General features: G+C 43.1%; 1 protein-coding gene across 1 annotated transcript in view; it reads right to left on the reverse strand.

Moving 5' to 3' along the window:
• RAB38 (RAB38, member RAS oncogene family) overlaps window positions 1–16,016 on the reverse strand; it is a 56,656-nt gene extending 40,640 nt beyond the window's left edge. Inside the window, exon 1 of the mRNA XM_014565781.2 lies at window positions 15,694–16,016. Within this exon, the coding sequence (XP_014421267.2) occupies window positions 15,694–15,895 (202 nt within the window). The 5' untranslated portion in view covers window positions 15,896–16,016. The remainder of the gene's footprint in view (window positions 1–15,693) is intronic.
• Between the last annotated feature and the right edge of the window lie 7,481 nt (window positions 16,017–23,497).

The following is a 23,497-nucleotide window of genomic DNA, read 5'->3' on the forward strand; positions in this document are numbered from 1 at the left end:
GTAGAAATAAACTGAAATTAAGATTCCTCCTTCCTCTAAAATACAACATTGTCATGGACTCATGGACCAGTGCAGCATACTAATGCACTGACTCTATATTCTACTCTTGTTTTCAGTAAATAATCAGTAGGTGTTCACTGATGGAGAAAATTAACATTATTCTAACAGGCTTATGTGCATACCTGTTGCAATGAGTTTTAGAATGGAATGTTATGTTTTCATAATCATTCTCACCTTCTTAAGAAATAATCTCTTGAATCAGTTTACTGTGTTCCAAATATATACTGTTTGGGTCATGGCACAATCAGTAGAACTAAAAGTACCACCAATGTATGCTCTTTATTTCTAAAGAATAACGGTATGAAAAGCAGGAAGATAAAACTAAAAATAGGAACCTTAAATAAGGATCTGGAGAAAAAATACCCAATTGCTATGATGATAAAATGGGCACTGAATTTACAATGGTGTAAGCTAGTTTTAAAGGCTCAGGGAAACCCACAGAAAAGGATCAGAGTCAGGCTGGCATCCTGGTGAGCAAGGCTTTCTCTGTTTTTTTAAGAGCCCATCTGACCCTCTGGCAGTGGTTCTGAAACTTTTTCATCATCTCTCCTCACTTCTTTGCTCCACCAAACCAGGGAGAGAAAAGTGTCAAATAATCACCATTTTCCCAAGTCACCTAGCCTTATATTCTAGAATTAAACTTGTGTAATCTTCCCCTACAAAAGTGCTAACCTCTCCCTGGCCAGAACCAATTTTCTGCAGCCCCACGACAAACACTGCCCTGTGTAGCCAATAAGTGTTCAATAAGGTGTCCTTGCTGAGTGAAGGAATAACCCCTAATTCTTTACCTTCTCCCAGTGATTACTCACGGCTTAACAAGTCTTTATTATCCTCTGCCATGTCTCTGGCATTCACTTTCTTTCCCCTCCCACTGAGATCACTTTAGTTGTCTCATCTCACCACACCGCTTTCATTTATCTAACAAAAAAATTTGAATGCCTATTAATTTCCAGGCACTAGAAACACACAACTAGAAAAACCAGCAACTAGGAGAAAAAAAAAAGATTAAAAAGCCTTGCCCTCATGAAGCTTACATTCTAGTAAAAAGAGACAAACAGAGAGGGAGGGTCTAGCTCAGTGGTAGAGTGAATGCCTAGCATGCACGAGGCCCTGGGTTCAATCCCCAGTACCTCCATCAAAAAATAAATAAATAAGTAAATCTAATTACCTCCCCCTAAAGAAATAAGCAGGGGGAAAAAAAAGGAAGATACACAGATTACTACTACCTGGTGAAAAGTGCTATGGAGGAAACATAAAGTAGGAAGGGAGAGACAGGAATGCTGGAGGAGAGGGCAAAGTTAAGCAGGGTGGATAGGGAAGGCTCACTGAGAAGGTATCATTTGAGTAAAGACTGAAAAGAGGTAAAGGAGCAAGCCATATGGATATTTAGGAGAAAAGGACTTTAGGCAGAGGGAACGGCCAAGTACTAAGACGCTGAGACACAGATGTGCCTGGCAAATGCGTGGAGGCAGCGAGGAGCTGTGCTGGGAGGCAGCGAGGAGCTGTGCTGGCTGGAGAGGGCCGAGCAAGGGGAAGAGTAGCGTGTGATGAGGCAGGCAGATCACGTGACCCGGACGGCAGACAGTGTGGGGCCATGACACGGATGCTGCCTTTCCCTCTGGGTGAGAGAGGAAAGCATTGTGAGCAGACGCGAAACCCGAACTGACAGGAGTAAATGGATAACCACGGCTGCTGCAGTGAGGGACGATGTGCAGGACGCACACTGGGAAGTGGGGAGACAGTGATCAAGGCAGGAGACAATGACGTGGACCGAAGTGGTGAAGATGCTCAAGACTGGTTGTTTTCTAGATATATTTGGAGATAGAGGAGACACGTGGGATATGGATTACGAGATGATTCAAGCGTGACTCCCAAGCTTTTGACCCGAATTACTGAAAGCATGGAGTTGCCATTAGCTGAGCTGGAGGAGACTTTTGGAGGCGCGGGTTTTGTGGAAGTAGATGGGATTTTGACATGTGAGGTTTGAGATGTCTGTTACACAGACACGTTGAGTAGGCAGAACTCAGCGATACTGGGTATCGAGACCAGATATTCGAGTCTGAAGTTCCAGGGGGAGGGCAGGACTGGAGGTTTAACTTGTATTTTAATTTCTGTACATCTCTGCCAGATTCACCTTCCAAAGCCCTGTTTTTGCCCTATTATTTGCCAGTTAAAAACTTTCAGGGACCCACGACTGCCTAAAACTGATGCCAAAAACTGGAGGTTAGACTGCTAGCATGTTATGTGACTCGCACAAGATTTAAAGTAAGTTGAACTATTTTCCAACAGTTATAAATAGGAAGAGAAATATACAGATGTTGTATCTTTATACGGTGAAATAAAGATACATAAATATACAGATGGGAATGTCATGAAAACTCAGCATTCAGAAATGGAGGGGCTACATTAAGTGAATAATGCTGTCAAGTTCATTTGAGATGATCGGTACAGAACAAAGGAAAAAAATCGGCTTTCACCGTGTTAGATACCACAGAAATACTGCCTTAAATTTAATGTTTCTATATACATTTTATTAAAATAATGCTAACAAAATATTTAGAATTCAGTGAAATTTATATAATTTTTAATATTTTCAAGCTCCTTTATTTCCTCAAATTTATTAATATAAGATTATATACATAATTTTATTTTAAATTAAATCATTGCTCTTGACCCATTCCTACTGTAAGGCTCTTATAGACAGTTACGTAGGATCCCATGTTTGTTTCTTTGCCTCGAAATACCCTTTAACACACTTGGTCTTGTTCCAGTACATCCATCCAGCTGTATGTGAAGTTTTGTAAGAAACAAAGTGGGAGCCAGGATTCTGGGGAAGATTTGTCCCCATTTCCTAGGGAAACAGGGAGCAGTAGCTTGGGTGGTCCCGAATTGAGAACAGGTTTTACAGGGAAGCCCTTGAAAGATAAACAGGTGTTTGCCAGGCAAAGAGTTCATTTATTTTACCCTTCTGGGCTTCTATGGGATGTTTAAGGTCGCACACCTTGATCTACAAGTTAAAGGCTAATCCTCAGACTGAGGTCAGGGTCCCGCCCAAAAGGATGCCTTGCTAGGCTCTGCTCAGCTCTGCTTCCTGCTGTCCTTCACAATCACTCCAGGGCACTCCCACACACACTGCAATGCATCCTCTCTAATTCTGTGCATAACTAAATCCTACCTCTGCTTCAAAGATGGACCAAACTACCTTCTTGGAGCTTTCTCTGACTACTTGGCCTCACGCTCAATACCTTCCTCCCCTACACACACCCAGGGCTGACTGAACGTATCACAGCCTCACCTAATCAGACCCTGCCTTGTATGGATTTTTATGTGCTGCAAACTCCGGCAGCCCGTGTCCCCGGTCACACTGCAGACTCCTTGAGCCCACTGTTGAGTTCCTCGCCACCGTCCTCTATCCCTCCAGAGCTCACACTGAGTGGCTCTCAGTCTGTGCTCTCGATGGACTTGCACAACAGAATGGAACTGGCAATACAAGTACTCTTTACATAATAAAGGAACAATTAATATTGATTTCTTATTTGGGAGAGGGAGCCCCAGGCAGGGAGAGGAGTGGACTCAATAAGGCAAGATCTTGAATCGAACTCATTTACTTTCTATGCCTACTAAACTCCTACTCATCCTTAAAATCCACTCTGAAAAAAATCTGTCCCCAGCTCAGAACCGCCAAGCTCTTTCCACAATTTCTTTAGCTCCCTTATAAACGATGGCTCTCCTTTCATCTTACTGCTGGTTGTCAGTCTTGTCTCTGTCGAACAAGAAGGTAAAGCTAGATGCAATGTATTGAAGTAAGCTAAAGTGGGCAAGAGACTAGGATGCCCTAAAGAGTAACCATTGGTTTCTTAGGGTCCACAGCATTACAGAAAGCAAGGGTGGATGGATTACAGTGTCTGGTTTTAAATTAAATTTCAAAAATATTCTCATTACGTTTTTTAAAAATTTTTTTGAGGAGGGGAGGTAGTTAGGTTTATTTATTTATTTTTAATGGAGGTTCTGCGGATTGAACCCAGGACCTCGTGCATGTGAAGCAGGCACACTGCCACTCAGCTATACACTTCCTCCTCACTAAATTCTGAATTTATATTTAAGTTTAAAGCAGTGTGTGTGGAGAAGGGTGTGTGTAAATGAGTATCCAACAGTATCTCAGATTTTTTGTCAGAATTAATTTTGACGGGGTCCTGACACTACTCAGTTTAAATGAAGTAACTCGCTTGGATAGAGAAAAAAGATCATATGGCAATGCAATGTCCAATACTGGATGGAGGGAGGGAATAAAAGCAAGCCACAGAAGACAGGTTGGCATGAATCAAGACAGGAGGGTCAGTTTCTTAGGTTTGAATTAAACCAATTACAACCTAAATAAATACTGAACAAGCAATCTAAAAATATATCCACTGAATTGTAAGAGCAAATGTATTAAATAAAAAACTATCTTTGAACTACTTAGCATTTAAAACATCACCTCTAAGTAACCTTTAAAGATACTTTTATAAATCTCAAGAGACCCTAGACTCTAAGAGTTTCACGCTTAAAGAATTTTCAGATTCCTCTAGAGCTAAATTCCCAAGATGTGTGCCAAGGTGCTTGGGGGTGCCTCACTGAACTCATGGGGGTGGGGGCTGGGGGGACAACAGGATTTTTTAAATTTCAAGGCAAGCACGGTGGTGCTGAAGATCAATCAGACACCTCAGGAACTACTAGCCAGAAGCAGTCCACAATTTTAACATTAGATAGTGCTACTTCCTTTTGATGTGATCCCATCTTTTTAAAGGGAGTGGGGTTTTTGCAGTTTGTGTGATAAGAAACAAGAGTCATGTGAAAGTCAACAGGAAACAAGAAATGAGGGTGGTGGTGTCCACTGACTCAAAGTTTTGAGACACTAGTCTATGGCCAAAGGAATGCATATGCCAACAGTGAATAATTAGTTATTAAAAATGAAATAAAAATAATTTTCTTTTCATTCATGTCTTCCATTTTTTTCCAAGTGGCTATTAAGCTATTAGAATATAATCCCTATCAAATTGTTTGGTGCTTAAGAAACAGAATTTTAGGTATTTCTATTGGCCTAGAGGCACCATGAAATAATAACTGACACAAAAGGGTCTGTGAACTGAGGAAATTTGAGAACATCTGCTAGAGTCTAGTCTAGAGGATCGTTTTCTTAAGTTTAACACACTACACACACCCCTCTACTGCCATATAACACTTAATTTTTATTCCAATACCATCAAGTGGCCTAGCTACTTTTATTTTTAATTCTCAAACTAGAGACTCGTGTCCCTTATGCACTATGGCTTTCCTGTCTAAAAGTAGTATATTAAGATGGTTCTTATTAAGTCAAACCAACCACGTGGTCTAAGCAATGATGTGTGCAAAGAATTTAGTTCCTTCAATTCTTAGCTCTATCCAAAGTAGAAAGGTTAAAAATAATAATAAATATTCCTTTAAAATAAATAAGGTGTATCATCCGAATGCAACGTAAACAATCCGTGACATGTGAAAACAATTGCGTTGTTCTGTTACACAGCAGGAACTAGTAGAATAGAGTGGTTAAAAAACAGAATTTGTAAGCAGACAAATCTCACTTCACATCCCGAGCACCGTCCCTTATTGTCTGTGTGACTTTTGAAAAGTTTTATGTGTTTGTTTGCTTATATATGTGTTGTCTCGCCGTCTAAGCACAGTTCTCTCGTCTTTCTGACAGGGTTAGTAATAGTACTTACGGATCAGCTCACTGTGAGCAGTAAATAAATTGATACACAAAAATGCGCAGGCACCACGCCTGACACCCAATAAATGGTGGCTATTAATAACACATTACATTGTAGCGGGAAAACAGTCCTCCCAACTAGTAATTTAAATCAATTTGTTTTCAACTTCACTCCATAAATTAGATGGAAATGTGTCTGAATCTCTCACACTGTCGATAATTTCTTTGCCTCCATTAGGCTGAGGAGATACACAAGAAGCTGGGTTTTCCATTGTTCCTCCTGAGAGAGCAGATCTATGCAAGACTGATGAGGAAGAGAGGCTAAATAATGTTTGGATAACACAGACCACGAAAAGCAGAGACTCAGGACAATAGGTAAGCATTCTGATTTCTCCCAGACATTTGAAATGATTGACTGTCTTCTTCTTAAACTCTCTTCCCTTTGCTTCTGAAACCGGCCCTTGCCTCGTTCTCCACCTACATAGAAATTTCTCCTTCTCCACTTCTGTGGTAACCCCACAGTCATTTCATTAAATTACATAACAACGTGCGGCAAGCTCTGCTGAACGTAGGGAAGGATAGCTGGAGAGGGGCACGTAAACTAATAAACGGCCACGGGGAGAAGCGCCAGACGGGAGTAAAGGCGTGTGGGATTCAAGGCAGGAAGAAGTTACCAGGGGAAGGAGAGAATTAGGGACGTCTTTGTAGAGGAGTTGCCCTTTCGGGGGGGGGGGGGGGGGTCTTAAACATCAGGTAAGATGCGGGTATGTGGAAACAAAGGGAAGGGCATGTGAACCAGCAAGAAGAGCAGGAACAAAGGCAGCGAGGCAATAAACACAGGGTGTGAATAGGAGGAGCAAGGAGTCCAAATGGCCACATTTTTGGTCTCATAATGGAGCACTGGGGGAAATTATATTAGGGGTGTTATTTGAAGCCAGACCATGGGTGACTTTCGTTCACCCCAATGCCATACCACCATCCTCTCTTCTTCATTGCATGAACTTCCATAGCTGGGTGCCTACCAAATTAAATTATTTTTGTGCCCCAGTACTTAAGAGAACACCAAAACATCTGGTATTAAAAACCACGTTTTTAGTTCTTCAAATCTCATCGTTAATAAGCCAGAGAAGTCCTGCATTCTGGTTCCAGTTCTACCATTAACTTGCTGTATGGGCTTCAGAAACTAATACAGCCCCCCCTCTCAGAGCACAGCTTCCTCATCCGTAAATAAGGGATTTGGTTTGATGAGCCCTCAAGGTTTTACCTTTATTACTTCATTTTAGCTATCAAAAAATCATAAAGAAAATAGAGTTTTGCCATTTGACCAGCAAATGAATGACATTTCAACTCCAAATTGTGAAGACTTTGTTAAATGAAGAAGCACAGCTTTTAAGAATGGTCTTTGAGCCCACTCTCCAGTTTTTATGGTGAAAAAGTAAAACAGATTGTCACCTTAAGGAAAGTGATTGCCATATTTATCAATTCGAAAACATATGTATTTTTCATATGTCGATGTTCCTAAAATTATGAAGTCTTTCAAGCATGAACAAAACTTTAATTTTGTTCCTAAACAAAAAGGTTTTTTTTTTTTGTTTTACTGAAGAAATTTTTAGATTGATGATATGTCTTAGAATGAAAACAATGATGAAAGAGTTGACTGAAACTTTTTACTGAACAAATACTCATTAAGCATCCACTCATACCAAGTACTAGGGCTATGGTTGGGGGTAAAAGCATTCCAGTGCAGTAGTAGAGGATGTCTAATCTGGAGTAAGCATGGGATATTATGGGAGCAGACACGCAGTGTCTCCCTCAGTCACGTGGACTCAAAAGAGACTTCCTGTAGGAGGTGAGGTGGGTGAGTGACAAAGAACCCACAGGAGCTATCTGAACAAAGAAGAAAGTGACGTTAGCCAGAGGCAACTGTGTGAGCCACAGTATGAAGGGAAAGGCAGTTGACCTGAAGCCACTTTAAGATACCCAGAATGGTCAAGAATCACAGGTATGAGAGATAAAACTGGAATGGGTGACAGAGGCCTGATCATGAAAGGCCTTGAATTTCATGCTAAAAAGCATAGTCTTTCATTCCGAAAGTGCTGAGGATCCACCCAAGGATGCCAAACTGGAGAACACCTAACCGGGATGATGCCACGCTAAGTCTCACCTCTGTGGATTATAAGCTGATGGGTGGGAAATCTTGAGGAAGGGGATGGGCATTAGGAAGCTGCTACAGTTGTTCAGATGAGTTGTGAGGAAGACATGGCTACTGAAAGGAAAGATAAGATAGCGTTATCATTCAAGGTAGAAAAGATAGGATCTGACTAATACCAGAGAATAGAAAACTAAAGGAAGTGGGAAACGGTGAAATTGAAACCTGAGTTATTTTCAAACAGTAATTTTGGATCATATAACTTCTTAAGCTCTCAAACAGCTGAAAAAAGTTAGTAGAACTCAATAATTTGGAACCGCAGGCCAAAGCCTCAGACTTGACCTTGCCAAGTCTGATGGAGACTACTCAGTTCACCCACCTAGAAGACAGGAATCTTCCCTGGATGGAATGAACCTGATTTCTACCCCAGGAGCAGTTAGGGCCACCATATCCATCTGGGAATGTCCATCTCCGAATCAAAAAGAGTAAAAAAAATAAAAAGGGTTCTCAATGGTTTGGAAGCTTTGCAGGATTTCCCAAAGTTAATCCTCAGAAAAGGGAGCAATTGGGGTCTAAACATACCATACAATAACTTCCCTCAAAATTTTTTCAGATGCGTGATGACTTTAGCATCAATCCCAGTGGCTATTTACCACCAAATGACTTTTATTAAGCAACTACAATGTACCAGGCACCATGTTATATTTATACTTGGCCCAGTTTCCTCACCTATAAAACTGGAAATACTATGACCTATTTGCCAGAATCACTGCACTGTTTAAACTCCAAAGACTACGTTGATAAATTGAAAAATGTAAGGAATTATCACTCTTCACCACTGGCTTAGCATATACGTCCTTTTGTAACTCGTCAAATGCTCCTTCTCACCACTTCCCTCCTCACACTGTAATCTCCAGCAGTGCTGGACCACCTCCAGTCCCTACCACATCGCCTAATCTCCACATCATGGCTACGGTAGGTGCCCTGTTTTGACTTTCTTTAGCATCTGACATTTCTCTCAGAGCACTTACCAAAACAGTGATTAAATAATTTTCTCCATGATTATCTTTAAATATCTTTATGCCCTACCAAAAATCAATTTCCATAAGAGTGAAGAGTGGTCTATTTTATTCACCCCTAAAACCTTATGCTTATTAAGTGAATGAGTAAGTTTTCCCAGGTAAGCTTTTATACCTCTCAAATCCTGAAGTTCAAAAACAACTTTTTAAATAAGATGCAATAAAATAAAACAAAATATTTAAGTATCATTTCGACTCTAAATGACAGTAACTGTGTTCTGACAAGGCCACGGTGAGATAGATCCTGGACTTCCATTTGACCTGATCAGGTCTCAGGGACTCCACTTACTTCTTATTTTCAAGGATCACATGAACTCCTCCCTCAATAGCTCTTAGAATCTGTCTTCCTTCTAGTCATCATCCCTCCAATCAGCTCATCTCTACCACTTTAATTCTTCTCACCAGGACGTATATAATCTATGGGCGATGGGGAACCACCAAAGTGATGTTCTGGGAAGATAAACTTGACCTTGGTACACATAAGAACCAGAGGAGGAAGAGACCAGAACTAGCCATGTGGCCGTGACAACAGAACAGGTGAGTAATAATAGTGCTGTCCCTGGTCTAGGACAGTGACGGGAGAGGTACGATCACTGTGTGACCTGGAGATCGAAAACCTCTGAGGCTCAAAGAAGGAGAAAAGGTGGCACAGGTTTCAAGTCTTAGTGACTGGGTAAAAGGTAGTATTGTTAACATAACATAACAAAGACCCACCATGTGAGAGACACTTGTAGTTGAGATTTACAAGCAGCGTCATTTACCACTTCCATCAAGAGGGTGATGGTAGATATTCTCTGTTTGTATTCCTTGTTGTTATTATTGTTGTTTTCTTTTGTACATTCCATTTTTGCTATATTGAGCATACATTACTTTACTAATAGAAAAAACAACTATCTTATTTTTTAATGCAACTCAGCTATGGCATATTGATCCTATAATATAAGTGATATAGCATAAAGGTGATGTCCAGCCAGAAGACATAATCGTAGGTCTGAAGCTCGTGAGAAGTCAAGGTTACATTCATGGTTTTGGAGTCAGTGGCATAGAGTTTAAAGCCATGGGAACATATGAGCTCCTCAAGAGAAGGAGACAGAATTAAAGAGGACCAGAGGATGAACTTCCATCTCAAGTTATGCGGCTCTGAAATCACTCAGAGGGATTAACTGATGCTAGGTAAGAGCGCAGGAAATACCACACTAGCTGGAGGCTTTGTTCAGTCTGCTCAGGTTTAATCTCAGAGAATGGATGGATGTGGTATGGACAGGACGCCCTCTGCTTCACCAGAGTGTTCTGGAGTCACCTGTGTCGACACACTTCACTTACTGTTACAGTGATTTGCTTTCATGCCATCATGCCCATTAAACTGTGACGTTCCTGAGGTCAGGAATCAAGTCTTGTTCAATTCTTTACCTTTCTTTGTTTTCCCACTACCTAGCACAGTGCCTAACACACACCAGACATTTAACACACACATCTGCTGAAGAAGCTAGCCGTACACATAAGAGATGTTCGCCGCATTCCCTCCTCTCAAATGACTTCGCTTTCCTTGGTCAGGCTGCTATGTGCCCTCCTGTCAGGACTGTCCTCTAAAACCTGGATGAGGGGACTTGTCCCACATGCCTAATTCCCGTGTGCCTGTGACACACGGAAATTCTCTAATGACCCCCATGCAAGAAGCCCTGAGGCGCATTTCCCACCTATTCCTCACCTCACTTTGAAAGTTCACTGTTTTGCTCAGTGTACGTATTATTTACTTGTAAGCACGTAGTGTGTTAATCCACATGGTATTTAGAAAAATCTATAATTAGCCACGCTAGAAACAAGGTGGTAAGATGTCCAGCAGAAAGTGGCCAGACTTGACATGCATTTTGATTATTTTTGCCCAACACGTGGTTGCCAAATTTAGCTCTTTCTGCATTTTTAGATCTCTTAGGTTGCTATTTAATACACTTTTTCTAAAACTTGGAGAATTAGTCTTTTAGAAATAGATATTGAAGAGGCAGTCATGTCCAAACCATTCCTTCAGTTGAATTTCACAACTTGGAAGCACTTTATAAACTCTAAAACAACCCCACCACTGTGACCCGGATGAATCTCACAGCCACTGGTGTGGGGAGTCGGTGTCTGACTGGGGCTAAAACCTGCTGTCACTCTGCCTGTTGGATAGTTAATGTCCTCCAATGCTTCTTGGTCATACAGCTTGGGTGGGGAAGGTCCATATAGATGTGCCCTGCAGGGAAATACTTATCTTATAAGTTGGATCTTGTTTTAACTGTTTAGGGGAATTTAATTATTTAGGAGAGCCTTGCAGTGAAACTTTCACATGGTGAAAAAGTGTTCTCTAAATTATCTGCCAACTTAATTTATTCTCTACTGTATTTCTTAAATCTAGAGTTGGGATTTCTGATGACCAAGAGACTTGGTCATCGCTCTCATATATGCATGAGAGATGGAGTTAAACAGAACTGCTGCTCCCAGTCTCTTCTGCTACTTGCAAGCTCTTGTGACCTTGGGCGAGTCCCTTACCTCTCTGATTCTTGATCATCTCGAACATAAAATAGGTGTGACACCACCTGCTCTGTCTATACTCTCAGTGATGCTAGGAAGATCAAGCAGAAGAATGTATGTGAAAGTAGTTTATAAGGACAATTAAAACAACAAGAGTAATACTAACATGTAGGATGTGTCAGGCACAGCTTTACATGAACTAACTCATCTCATTCTTTTAACTCTAAGATGCGGGTTCTGCTATTGTCCCCAGTTTACAGAGAGCAAACCAAGGCACAGACGTGAAGTAACCTGCACGAGTCGCAGAGCTAGTAGGTAAAGAAGTTGGTGTAAGCTGCCACATACTAACTGGGCACAGTGAGACTACATCAGTGCTGACGGAGACCGCCAGAGATAACGTTGTTCCAACATGTGACATCACAGGAAGATGAAACAGCCAGCCATTCAAAGATGGGGCAACTAAGATTCAGCAAGGTTTCATGACTTGCCCAGTGTCAAGTATTACATTTTCAGAATAGCTATAATTTAGAACATGCCTACAGTATTCTATTTTTAAATTGTGGGAAATAGAGCAAAGCTGTTAGGAACCTGAGGGCTGAATTCAATGGCCAAGTTTTAAATTCTAGCACTACCAGCTATTTTACTGGGAAAATAAAAATTAAATATGCATGGACAATGGTAGGAATAACAAATGCCTAAGAAATGTTGGTTCCTCTCACTATCACTGTCCCCATCCCTGCAGCTGGTTCCCAAAGTGCATCAAGAGTTCTAGACGAAATTGTGTAGTTCTCTCTGAAAGGGCCGGTGAAGTAACCACAGCGCTGAGATCTGGAGGGGGGCAGGAAAGGAGGGTCTCAAGTATGAACTTTCTATTTACTTTTCTGGGGATAAATCTATAAAAAGAAAAAAACCCTGTAATCAAGAATCAAATTTTCAGAAATAAATTCCATTTCCTTCTACTGTCGGCACAGCAATTTTGATTAATATCCAAAAACACATGAGAAATGGGAAAGAGAAGGCAAGGATTACCCATCTACTGAAGAAGCAGTGCTTTTAAAGAGGAAGAGGGCATAACCCCAGTGGGCCCACTGTGTACCAGGCACTCACAGGCCCGTGGCCATGAAGAGCATGGCTTGGTTCCAGATCAGACAGAACTGCGTCAAACCCGGCTCGTCCACTTATTACCTGGGTGGCCTTGGGCAAAGTGACTTAATTTCTCTGATTCTATCAAGAGCTTCTGAACCCAGAGTGGACCCAGATGCTCCTCTGCAGTGGAATCACTGGGATTCAGGGCAATTGCCGTCCCCTGTGGGGTTTGTGGGATTCATCACGCTGGTTTCAAGGCCTCCTTCACAAGCCCTGAAAGCTACTTTTCAGAGTCCTTTTCAGGAGCAGATTGGCCAGTCTAAGTGGCTATGAGACATACATCATGGGAATGAGTTGAACAAATTGGACGCTACTTGCCATTGACCCAAATGGATATCAAAAGTCTAAATGAACAGATTCCCTCGACAGCAGACAGACCTGACATCCATCCTATCAGGACAGGGCACAGTCCCCTCTACCTCATCCTTATCCCCAGCGCTCTCAAGGCGAGGCCGTCTACTTCACTGCCTGTTCTTCCCAGACACGCACCAGAAGTGAGCACAAAGCAGACAGAGAAGCATTCCTAAGGTTGCACAGACAGGCTGATGTGAAGATGCTGTAAGATACACTTAGCTGACTGGAGTCTGGCTGGGCAGTTGAGGCTGAATTTCATATGAACTCACTCCTCGCAGAGCTAGCTCTGCAGCTTGAAACACGTCAGTACCATGCTCCATTCATCCTTTCCCACAGTGACCCGGCTTCCCCACAACCAGCTTTGTTTGCTGCCCAACTTCTAATTCTGCCCACACAGCCTTTGGGCTGGACATTGCCAAAGACAGGTTAGCACTGACCACAGAGCTCCGGGGAAGAGAGGGTTCCCAGCAGAGATGGTGCACACCACTGTGTCTGTAGAATTGACGTTTCAAGGCTTCTCAGATTTCTTATTTACAGGCTTCTGTGACCACAGCCTCCATGGCAACTTCAGTCCAGCACAGAACCATGACTCAGGAGGTATGTCTAAGCTTGGGGATGAAATTGCTCAAGAAAGCATGTTGTAATGTAGATAAAGCTGAAAGATGGTGCTGGGTGTTTGGGAGCAGTTTATGTGTTCCTCAATTGTTAGGAATTATCAGTTATTAAGATTTACTTAGCATATTTATATCATGTTCTTCTTGCCCAGCATTTATACATGTTCAAAAAAAAAAAAAAAGGTAGCTAGTGTAACGGCAATCCTTCAGCTCTCCTACACAGAAAGTACTAATGGATTTTGCTAGCATTTGCTGGTTGCTCATCTCTCATTTGTTAGGAGAAAACATTCTATTTACAGATAAGAAAACTGATTTATAGGAAGTTAGGGAACTTGCCTAAAATTGTCCAGGATATACGGGTAAAACAGGGGATTCAGACAGAAGTAGTTTGACTCTGGAATTTCAGCTCTTAATTGCTAGATCCTACTATTGTCCCTGTTAGGTAAGGACACTGAGACCCTCATAACATGCCTGAGGTCACATCCTTACTTGTATTTAACACAAAAGTCTAAACTACAGCGACATCCCCTTTCAAACAGTATGCTAATTGTAAACCTGGGTCGCAGAGACTTTAATGCAGCCAGAAGAGCTGTCTGACCTTAAAACAAACAGCAGCAAAGTGCACAGACTCATAGTGGATTCTCTAGACATAAAGCCCAATCAGATAGTGGCTGATGACATCTTCTGGACTCTGATAACCCCTGTGCTACTAAAGCTGCTAAAGATGACACCAAATGCGTGAATCTGTTCCCATGCCAAGAGTTTTATCACAAGACCTGGCAGCTCATGATTAAAGAGGCACTGGAGTTCCCAGAACCAGAAGTGCCCTTTCAGAAATTTTCCACATTTGTTCTCACTTCACATCATGATGAAGTGTTTCCAGTCAAATGCACCAGCTAAAATGAACCTATATTCCGAACAAGAAATGGCCAGCTTGGGTCTAGCACTTCTAAAAGGTTCCTAGTGTCACAGAGCAGGAAATAGGCAGAGCTGAAGTGGACTGTTTGGTGGGGTTCACAGAGAGTCCCAGAGGACTCAACACTTCTGAGCAGGAAGGTTCCTGAGCTGTCATTGTCCAACCGCTCCCCACTTAACAGGGATGCAGCTGAGCTGGTGGGACTTGTCTGAAGCCCCTCACTGAGCAGGTCAGTGACCAGCAGAGCCAGGATCTATAATGAGGGGTTGGACATGCCCGGCTTACAAACAGCCTTGGTCCAAAGACTCACTCTTTGCACCATCCCATTGGATTGCAAGGTCTAACTTCCCAGTATAAACCCTAGGAATCAAATTCTGATTTCAAACAATTGTGAAGAAGCTTCTCATTTTCATTGAGATCTCTCAATGAAAATTTTAGGGCCAAATCAGGAAATCTGTGGCTAGTGTCATAGATCCTTAGACAAAAATGGCCCTAAATATATATGCCCAAGCTCCTTTCCATAGAGGACAGAGAGAGAGAGAAATAATAGTTTACCTGCAACACATTATTCACAGAAAAAAGGTCCTTGTTTTCTCAAAGCAGAGAACCTCAAACTTGTTTGACTGAAAGGTAGAAAACGGGGTGGCAAAAGTTGTAATAAAGTGAGCGACTGGAAACAGGAATTGATAAACTCCTAGTCTGGAACTCTCCCGGTTCCCTCTGTGAACCGGTGTAGGGGCTTCCCCTCGGTGGCCCCGGGCATGGAAGGGCGGGCAGGACACCGGCAGGATTGCCCGCGCCGCGCCGGGAAAATGAGCAGGAGACCTAGAACTGAATGCAACTCCGACAGTCTCCCTCTGGGCTCTGGGGAGACCCGCGCTGTCCGACAGGTCCCAAGAGAGGCTGTGGGAGGGAGATAAAGCAACAGCCCCGAAGCGTCAGGGACTGCACTTGAAGTTTCAGCGAGAGAGAGAAAAACTTTTCTTGTTTTCTTTAAAACCAAGTTTCCAGCCCACCAGAAAAGTCTCTTGAGCCGCATCGACCAGATCGGTGTCTCCCACTTGGCCTGTAAGCCGCTGCCCTGGGACTGGAGACGGCCTGCGAGGCGCTCCCGCCCCCGGATCCCCTCCCAGGGTGCTCACCTGCGATGTCCCAGAGCTGCAGGCGAACCACTGTCTCCGGGTCCCAGTGGAGCACCTTGAGCGCGAAGTCCACGCCGATGGTGGCCCGGTAGTGCGAGGAGAAGTTCTGGTGCACGTAGCGCTTGATGATGCTGGTCTTGCCCACGCCCAGATCGCCGATCACCAGCAGCTTGTACAGGTGCTCCTTGTGCGGGACCTGCATCCTGGGGGCCCGCCTGCCGTGCGGTGCGGTGCAGTGCGGGCGGGGGAAGCGCAGCCGGGGCCTGGGCGGGAGAGACTCCAGGACGGCGAGCGCGGGCGCGAGTGAGCGGAGGCGGCGGGGCGGGACGGGACCCGGCCGAGGGGCGGAACTCCTCCCCCGCCGCCTGGAGAAACGCCCAGGCAGGAGCCCAAGGGTTAATCCTCCTTCCTCTCCGTCCTGCCCTGCGCCGTGCGCCCTTGGAGAGGGTTGGAGACCAGAGCGATTCCCGGGCCTGGAAAGGGGGTGGGGGGTCGTGGCTCAGGTGCCAATGTCTTTTGCAGAGGTTATTCGTACAGCGCTTACAGTTTCCTAAGAGCTTTTCTCGCCTGTGATCTAGGCCACAACACTGGGGGTGTGGGTTTTATTTTCCAAGTTTCCCGAGCCTGAGTCTCAAAAAGTTAAGCGAATTGCGGGAGATGGTGGTAACAAGCCTGGCTGAACACAGGACCCTTGAGGTCATGGGCCCCGCCCCCCGCCATCCCACACGGTAGAGCGAGCTTGGAGGAGAGGCGGCGGATAATACAATGTCAGGACGCACACTGCTGGATTTGGGTCCTGCATGCCCTGGTTTTTAAGGGGAGTGACCTTGGGCAAGTCATTTGAGCTGCCCCAGCCGGCTTTCTTCCGCAGTGACCCGGTGATGCTAAGCCTGACCTAAGCCTGAGAGTGTGAACGCCAAGTACCTGCACACCTATTCAGCTATTAATGGTCTAGCCAGGAGGATAATTGGGCTGAAAATGCTGAGGGCATCCACGGCTTTTAGCTGCTTCCTCTCCTATCCTTCAGGAGAACCCTAAATGCTTTCCTTTCAATGTTCTGAGTGCCACTGAAAGACAATTTAAACGGAATCAGATTACTTCAAGTGATCATAATAATAGCAAGCATCTATCCAGCACTTGCTCTGTGCCCGCTTTGATCTATCTGCTACTTAATCATCCCAGCAGTCTTAAAAATAGATACCATTATTCTTCCCATTTCACAAATGAGGAAACCAAGGCCTAGACATTTTAAGTCATGTACCTTGGGTCAAACAGCTGGTAAGGAAAAGCTAAATTCAAACCTAGGTCTTTCATGCCAAAGAGGTTGTTTCGTTTGTGTTTTTCATTCACTCTTTTAACCAATATTATATTTGTGCTTAGGATGATAAGGGATAACATAGGCAGACAAGACAGACAAGAGTAAATAAATACATTTTTTAATAATTGGTTGGTTTCTAGCCACAAGGGGACACACCAGGAGTATTATATCTAATAAGTGGGCCAAGTATTCTACCTCCTTAGAAGGCTGGCCAACAACGTGGATTCACTTGGTGGTGGGGGAGAGGGGAGGGTGGGAACTCACAAACCAGAGGTGCTTAAGCCATTCTGAGAGCCGGCAAAATTAAGGATGATGGCAAAAATAGGACTCCACTGGTTCTGCAGCTGAAAGACACGTTTGGTCTGGGCAAGACGCTAATGGTGGTGGAAGCAAGGAGGGTCTGGAAGTTTGAGATGTCATGTGAGCCACCCCTCAACGCTATGCTTGATCCAACTTCTTCACAAGCCCCAGCCTGTTTTCCCAGCCGGGTCCAGGCTGAGTCATCCTCACCCACACCTGCTCTCCTCTTCTGATCTGTTGGAGCATCAGACATTTAGATTTATTGTGCAGGCAGGCAGGCCAAGATGCAGGTTTTCTGGGACCTGAAGCTCAGACAATTAGGGGAAGGGGTCTCTTTAAGCAAAAGAATGCAAAATTGAGGACCAGTCCTGAAGCTTCAGTTTCGCTTTGCTACCTCTCCGGGGGCAGGGCATCCCTCTGCCATGCCGGAGACAGTGGCCAGCCACGGTGAGCGAGCTCCCTGGCTGCACAGGAAGTATTGCAGTTTGTTTCCAGAATCATTCATTTAGGTCCCATGACAATTCTTCACAGTGGAAAGAAATGACTCTCAGTTTATAATTTTTAAGTCTTTTAGACTAAAGTGGCTTGGTGAGCACCTCAGGTTCACAGTTCAGTAAAATCTTGAAAGACCCTGAGTAAAATGAGAGGGGTGGGTTGCAAGATGTCTGGAGAGTACTCCTGACTCTAAAGTATCAGAATTCTGGGTCTTCTGGACATCTTCCAGCAAGAGTGACATCCCCAGCCGATTCTAACCAACCCCAGCATGGCACTATCATGGGAGAGGTGGCGTTTTCTGTCCTTTGCTCCATCCCCCCACCACCCCTACTTAAGGAGATTTGGGAGGAAGGCTGTGGAAGGACCATGTCAAAACAAACATTATGCCATAGTTCCCTTCTGGTTTTGTGGCTCTGTTCTCTTCTCAACTGCTGTGCATTTTCCCCCGAGATAAGGGCTCTCCAAGCACATTTTTTGGAGGGCAAACTTTTCTGTGCTCCCTGGCTTTGCTTTGCACTTACTTCCTTTGCTCAGAACTAGGCTGCAAACAGGAAGCCAGGTAGGTGGGGATAGAATATAAACTAGATTCAGGCCAGAGCATCTTTAGATGAAAAGGGCATTAGCAAACAAGTAGACCATCCTTGCCTCCTATCTTCCCTCTACCCTCAGATTACAAGGCTTCCTAAGAACCCATCTGTCTCAACCTGAGAATCCATCTGCCTCAGGCTGTCCAGAAGGATGCCCGGCTTTATCCTGACAAGCCGGCTCTCCTCCCCTCCAGAGAGAAAGGGTTGGAGTTGTGCCCTGTGGCTCCTCCTCCCAGCAGCCGCCGTGCACTGTGGAAACCTGCTTTCCGCAGTAACTCTCAGAGCATCTCTGGGAATGTTTTGACAATCTTACTACCCTCGAATTGCTAAACCACAGCACACCCCTTCCTGAAGAATAAGAAGGGAGGTGACTCAAGTCTGTAAAAAGTGTATGAGAACCACAAGTGCTCAGAATTCAAGAGTGAAAGGTATTCCATTTCAGAAGGCACAGAGTCAAATTTCTCTAAGACTCTATTTCCTTGTTGTCCAGGGTAGGGACACATTCTTGCACATATTAAGTGAAAAAGCTAATTTAAATGATTGGAAATTGCTTTGCAACCATGAATGTGAGACCCTCGTGTTTTCCTCCCAGGCCTGCTGTCTTAGGCTCATCCCTATGAAGTTACTTTATTTGCTTTCAACAATAAGAGAGCCATAGGGAGTTATTCATTAGCTTATGTGGTTCTTAATAATTGCTCTGAAGAAATACTTACATGACTGCAAGATAGGGCACCAAATAACCTGTTGTAGGAAAGGTAAAGTAATTTTTCTTAGATTAATGCAATCTTCAAAGGGATGGACTTTACTCTGAAAAGGCCTGTAAGAGGAGACCATAAATTTATCATCCAAATTGGGACTCTTGAGAGTGAAAGGAGGCACTATTAATAATTACACCAAACCACAGGAACTAGCCAGGGCTGTCCTAAAGAATGTTCATTCCTGAAGCAGAGGGCCAAAGCTCTCAAATGAGATCTACCACTAAGAGCAGCATTTGAAAAATCTCCTAAATATCTATTTTAATAAATAGTTCTGCCAAGTTAAGGCTGCAGCTCATTTCTCTGTCATCTTCAGAGAGTTCCCCTTTTATCAACTAGGCTTGTCTAAAACCTGTGCTAACTTGCCAGGGGAGTCACATCCAGTATTGATTCCGGGGTGCAGCAGTTGTCTGGAAATAGGCAATAATTTTTAGATTATTTGGAAAGAGTCCATGATGGATTCTGTACGGGAAGTGCTGGAAATGAACACATTTCAGTCTACCAGAATTTTGATGTCGGACTTTTTCATCAGAAAGAAAAACTAGAATAGGATCTTTATTGATTATCATCAGCAAATGACTGCAAGTGAGTCTGGACCAAGAAAACCAGATTATGCCCTAAATCATTTCCAGTGGTAGATTTATTAACAAGTAAAATTATGTACCATAGCTACACATGTTAGATTTGCAAGGGACAGACATGGTTCAGTTAGGACTCAGTTTCCTCTTCATCTGCCCAACAGGAATGGGTGGAAATGAGCTACGGAATGGGTGGAAATGAGCTACGGAATGGCCAAAGGGCAAGCATCTGAGAAGGACATGGAGCAAAATGATTCTATATGAACTCAGAGTTCCAGCTTCCTTGTACTGGGCGCCTACAATGGGCCAAGCCCTTTATCTTGGTTATTTTATTTAACCCTCACAACCACCCTGTTAGTACATACCCCCACTTTATAATGAGGGAAATGGGGCTCAAAGAATTTAAATAATTTACCCAAAAGGGATAGAATGAAAATTAGAACTCTTAATTCCTAAATCCGTGCTTTTCCTACTCTACCACACTCCTTTGGCATGCGATACAATCCAGGTCCAGGCTTCTATTCCAGCTTTGTTTCTGCTAAACTACTAGATATTCAGGCTGTAAGGAAAAAGGGTTTCTAAAAAGGTATTTTAGAAAGTCCTACATATGCGGGGAAATATCTAACAAAAGAGGAAAAGGAAAATGTATGATTCAAAGATAAAAGGCTTTATCTCACATGTATTCAACAACTCAGGCGAAAAGGCAACACGAGTGAAAACGGCATGCTATTCGTTTGTGGGAGTGATCCTACCCGGCCTGTGTAGAGAGTAAAGACCTAGGACTCCACCTCTGCAGCTCGCAGAGAACTCAACGGCTTAATAATACTGAGATTCTCCTGTGAATGAGCCCCTCGTTCATAGCAAGTTTGGACACAGGGACTGGTGTGGTCTAGGATAACTCCAGAAAGTTACTGACACAACATCAGAGTGTCAATCAAGAAATATTTATACGTAAAACACTGACAGAATTTTTGGACGGTCGAGGTCAGGAGTGAGGTTTCATTTATCTACAAGAATATTTAAGATATAAGCCCCTGCCATCAAACAGTGGGTATTCTGGTTAGAATGTCATTCAGCGGCACACACACACCCCACACACCACGGATACACACACACACCCCACACACCACGGATACACACACACACCATACACCACGGACACACACACACCACTGACACACACACACACACACACACACACACACACACACGGCCCTCTGCCTCCCTCTCGAATGCCTTCACTGGCTTCTCCCCTTCTTTGCTGCCCACGCCTCGAGAGCGCGGTTCTCCATCCTCGGGACTCAGACTTTCCCTCCTGGAGCTGGCGCACTCCTCTGCCAGGAGAGCCAACTGGCAGGAGATTAAACTCAGCAACCAGGCTGACTTATTTGATTTCACATTCGAGGCCCACCACTACCCAAGTGTAAGACCTCAGTAAAGTAATTTAATTTCTGTTGGCCTGTCCCCTCATGTATAATATGAGAATAATAATTTCTACCTCCTAAAGTTGTCAGAAGATGAAAGGAAGTAATGCAGTGAGGGGCTCAGCAAGAAAATGCTGCTCACCTACCAAGTGTCTGCTGCTGGTTTCTGTGCCCCTACTTAAAACCCTGGCCTCACTCCTGCATTCCACACCCTCCTTGCAACTGCCTTTTGGGCATTTCTGCTAGGCTTTCTGGAGGACGTTTCAAATGTAGCATGTGCAAAACTGAAGTCACTATCTACCCTAACAGACTTGTTCCTTTTCCTGTATTCCTAGTTTTAGTCATTGGGTCCACCCTCTCCAGAATCTACCAAACCTGAAAACTCAGTCACACTTGACCCCTCCCTCCTTATTGCCACCCATCCCATCAGCCTGAGTCCTCTGATGCTATCTCAGCTTCCTTAGTGCATTTCCTCTACTCCATGAAAGTACTAGTAGAACATAGAGGTGAATGTAGATCTAATATTACTGTAGGCAAAGGATTTTTAAGCATTACACTAAAGGTAGAAATCATAAAAAGACAAACATTTTAGGGGGGAAGAGAATAGCTCAGGGGAGAGCGTGTGCCTAGCATGTATAAAGTCCTGGGTTCAATCTCCAGTACCTCCATTAAAAAAATAAATAAATAAACCTGATTACCTCCCTCCCTCTCAAAGAAAAACATTTTAAATGGGTATATATATATATATATATATGTGTGTGTGTGTGTGTGTGTGTATATATATATAAATATATATATATTTTTCATTTGCCATTTGTCTTGCTTGATATATATATATATCACCAGAAGCAAGACAAATGGCAAATGAAAAATGGGGAATAATTTGTGACATTTAAGACAGGCAAAAGAGAATACACTATGTATATAAAAAGCTCTTATAAGTTTTTTTCAAACCTCCAAATAGATAAAGGAATAGGGATATGAATAAACAATTGACCACACAAGAAAAACAAAAAGCCGATAGTAATGCGAAAAAATATTTTGCCCTAGTAATAGAAGCGGAAAAGTTAAACAATAATGAGATACCAATTTTCACTTTTCAAATTGACAAATGTTTTAATACTAAAAATATTCAATATCAAATAAGGATGCAAAGAAACGGGCACTATCATATGATACTAGTGGGATTATAATTTAAGAAAAAGCTCTTATAGAGAAATTTGATTATATGCATCAAAAGCCTCAAAAGTGTCTGTGCCCCTTGATGTAAAAATTATATTTGTAGGAATTTAAGATAATGAATAATAAAGAAAGACATTTATAAAAATTTAACTTCATGAATGCATATTACAGTGTTGTTTATTATAGAAAAAAGGGAGCTTTCTAAATATGCGTGAGGTTAAATATTACAATGTTATAAATATGTGATGGCGTATTATACAACCTTTATAAGTGATGTTTAAGAAAAATATTGATTAGCTTGGAAAGATAGTCACAATGTTTTATCACAGCATTTTAAAATTGGGAAAAAATTATAAAATATATACCCAGTTTGGCATAAAAATACATAATTTCCATTATCCACATACACACGCATAAAGTTCTAGAAAATCATACACCAATATGTTATTAGAGATGATTTCTGGATGATAAAATTACTGCTTTGCTTTTATTATATATTTTTCTGTTTTCCTATGTTTCCCATTTTATTTTTAGAGGGAATATGATTATTTTCAAAAGAAGAAAACAAATTAAAAAAAAAAAAAGGGTGTCCACTGAGTGGTCTTGGAGGAGGATTCCCAGCAGTCATCATGTAATGACTCTTTCTAGGCCTCTTCAGTAGGTACACAGTGTCAGTGTTTTAGGTTTCGGTAATTTTCCAGCCAACCTTTCCTCATCCTGATTGCACGGATCTTATCAGTGCTGAGAGGTTTGCCTTCCCAGGAGAACCACAGCAGCATTTCATGGGTGGCATAATCGGGCTGACACTCCAGAACCTCCCACAAGAGGTCCCCACACTGTCCTGGGGTGGCTGCCACAGCAGCCCAGGCTCAGGTGGCAAGGAAATGACGGAAGCCTTCCCCACAAGCGGTCCCCACAAGCTCCATCTGCCCGGAAGGAAACTTATCGTCTTCCCCCAAAGATGTGGCCCTCCCAAACCTTGCTATTACCTTGCCTCCTTCCGGCTTGTGCCCTACTTTTGGACTGACACCAATTCTCTGACTCTTCCCTCCAGTATCTCTCCCGTTCGTCCTGTCCTTTTCACGTCTGTCCTCTTAACCTCTCATCAAGGAGATGTTTCCTCACCCTACCTCCCTGACTCCATTTCCCCTGCTTGGACCTGTTT

This window comes from Camelus ferus, chromosome 10 (genome assembly GCF_009834535.1).
Source record: "Camelus ferus isolate YT-003-E chromosome 10, BCGSAC_Cfer_1.0, whole genome shotgun sequence".
Lineage (NCBI taxonomy): Eukaryota > Metazoa > Chordata > Mammalia > Artiodactyla > Camelidae > Camelus > Camelus ferus.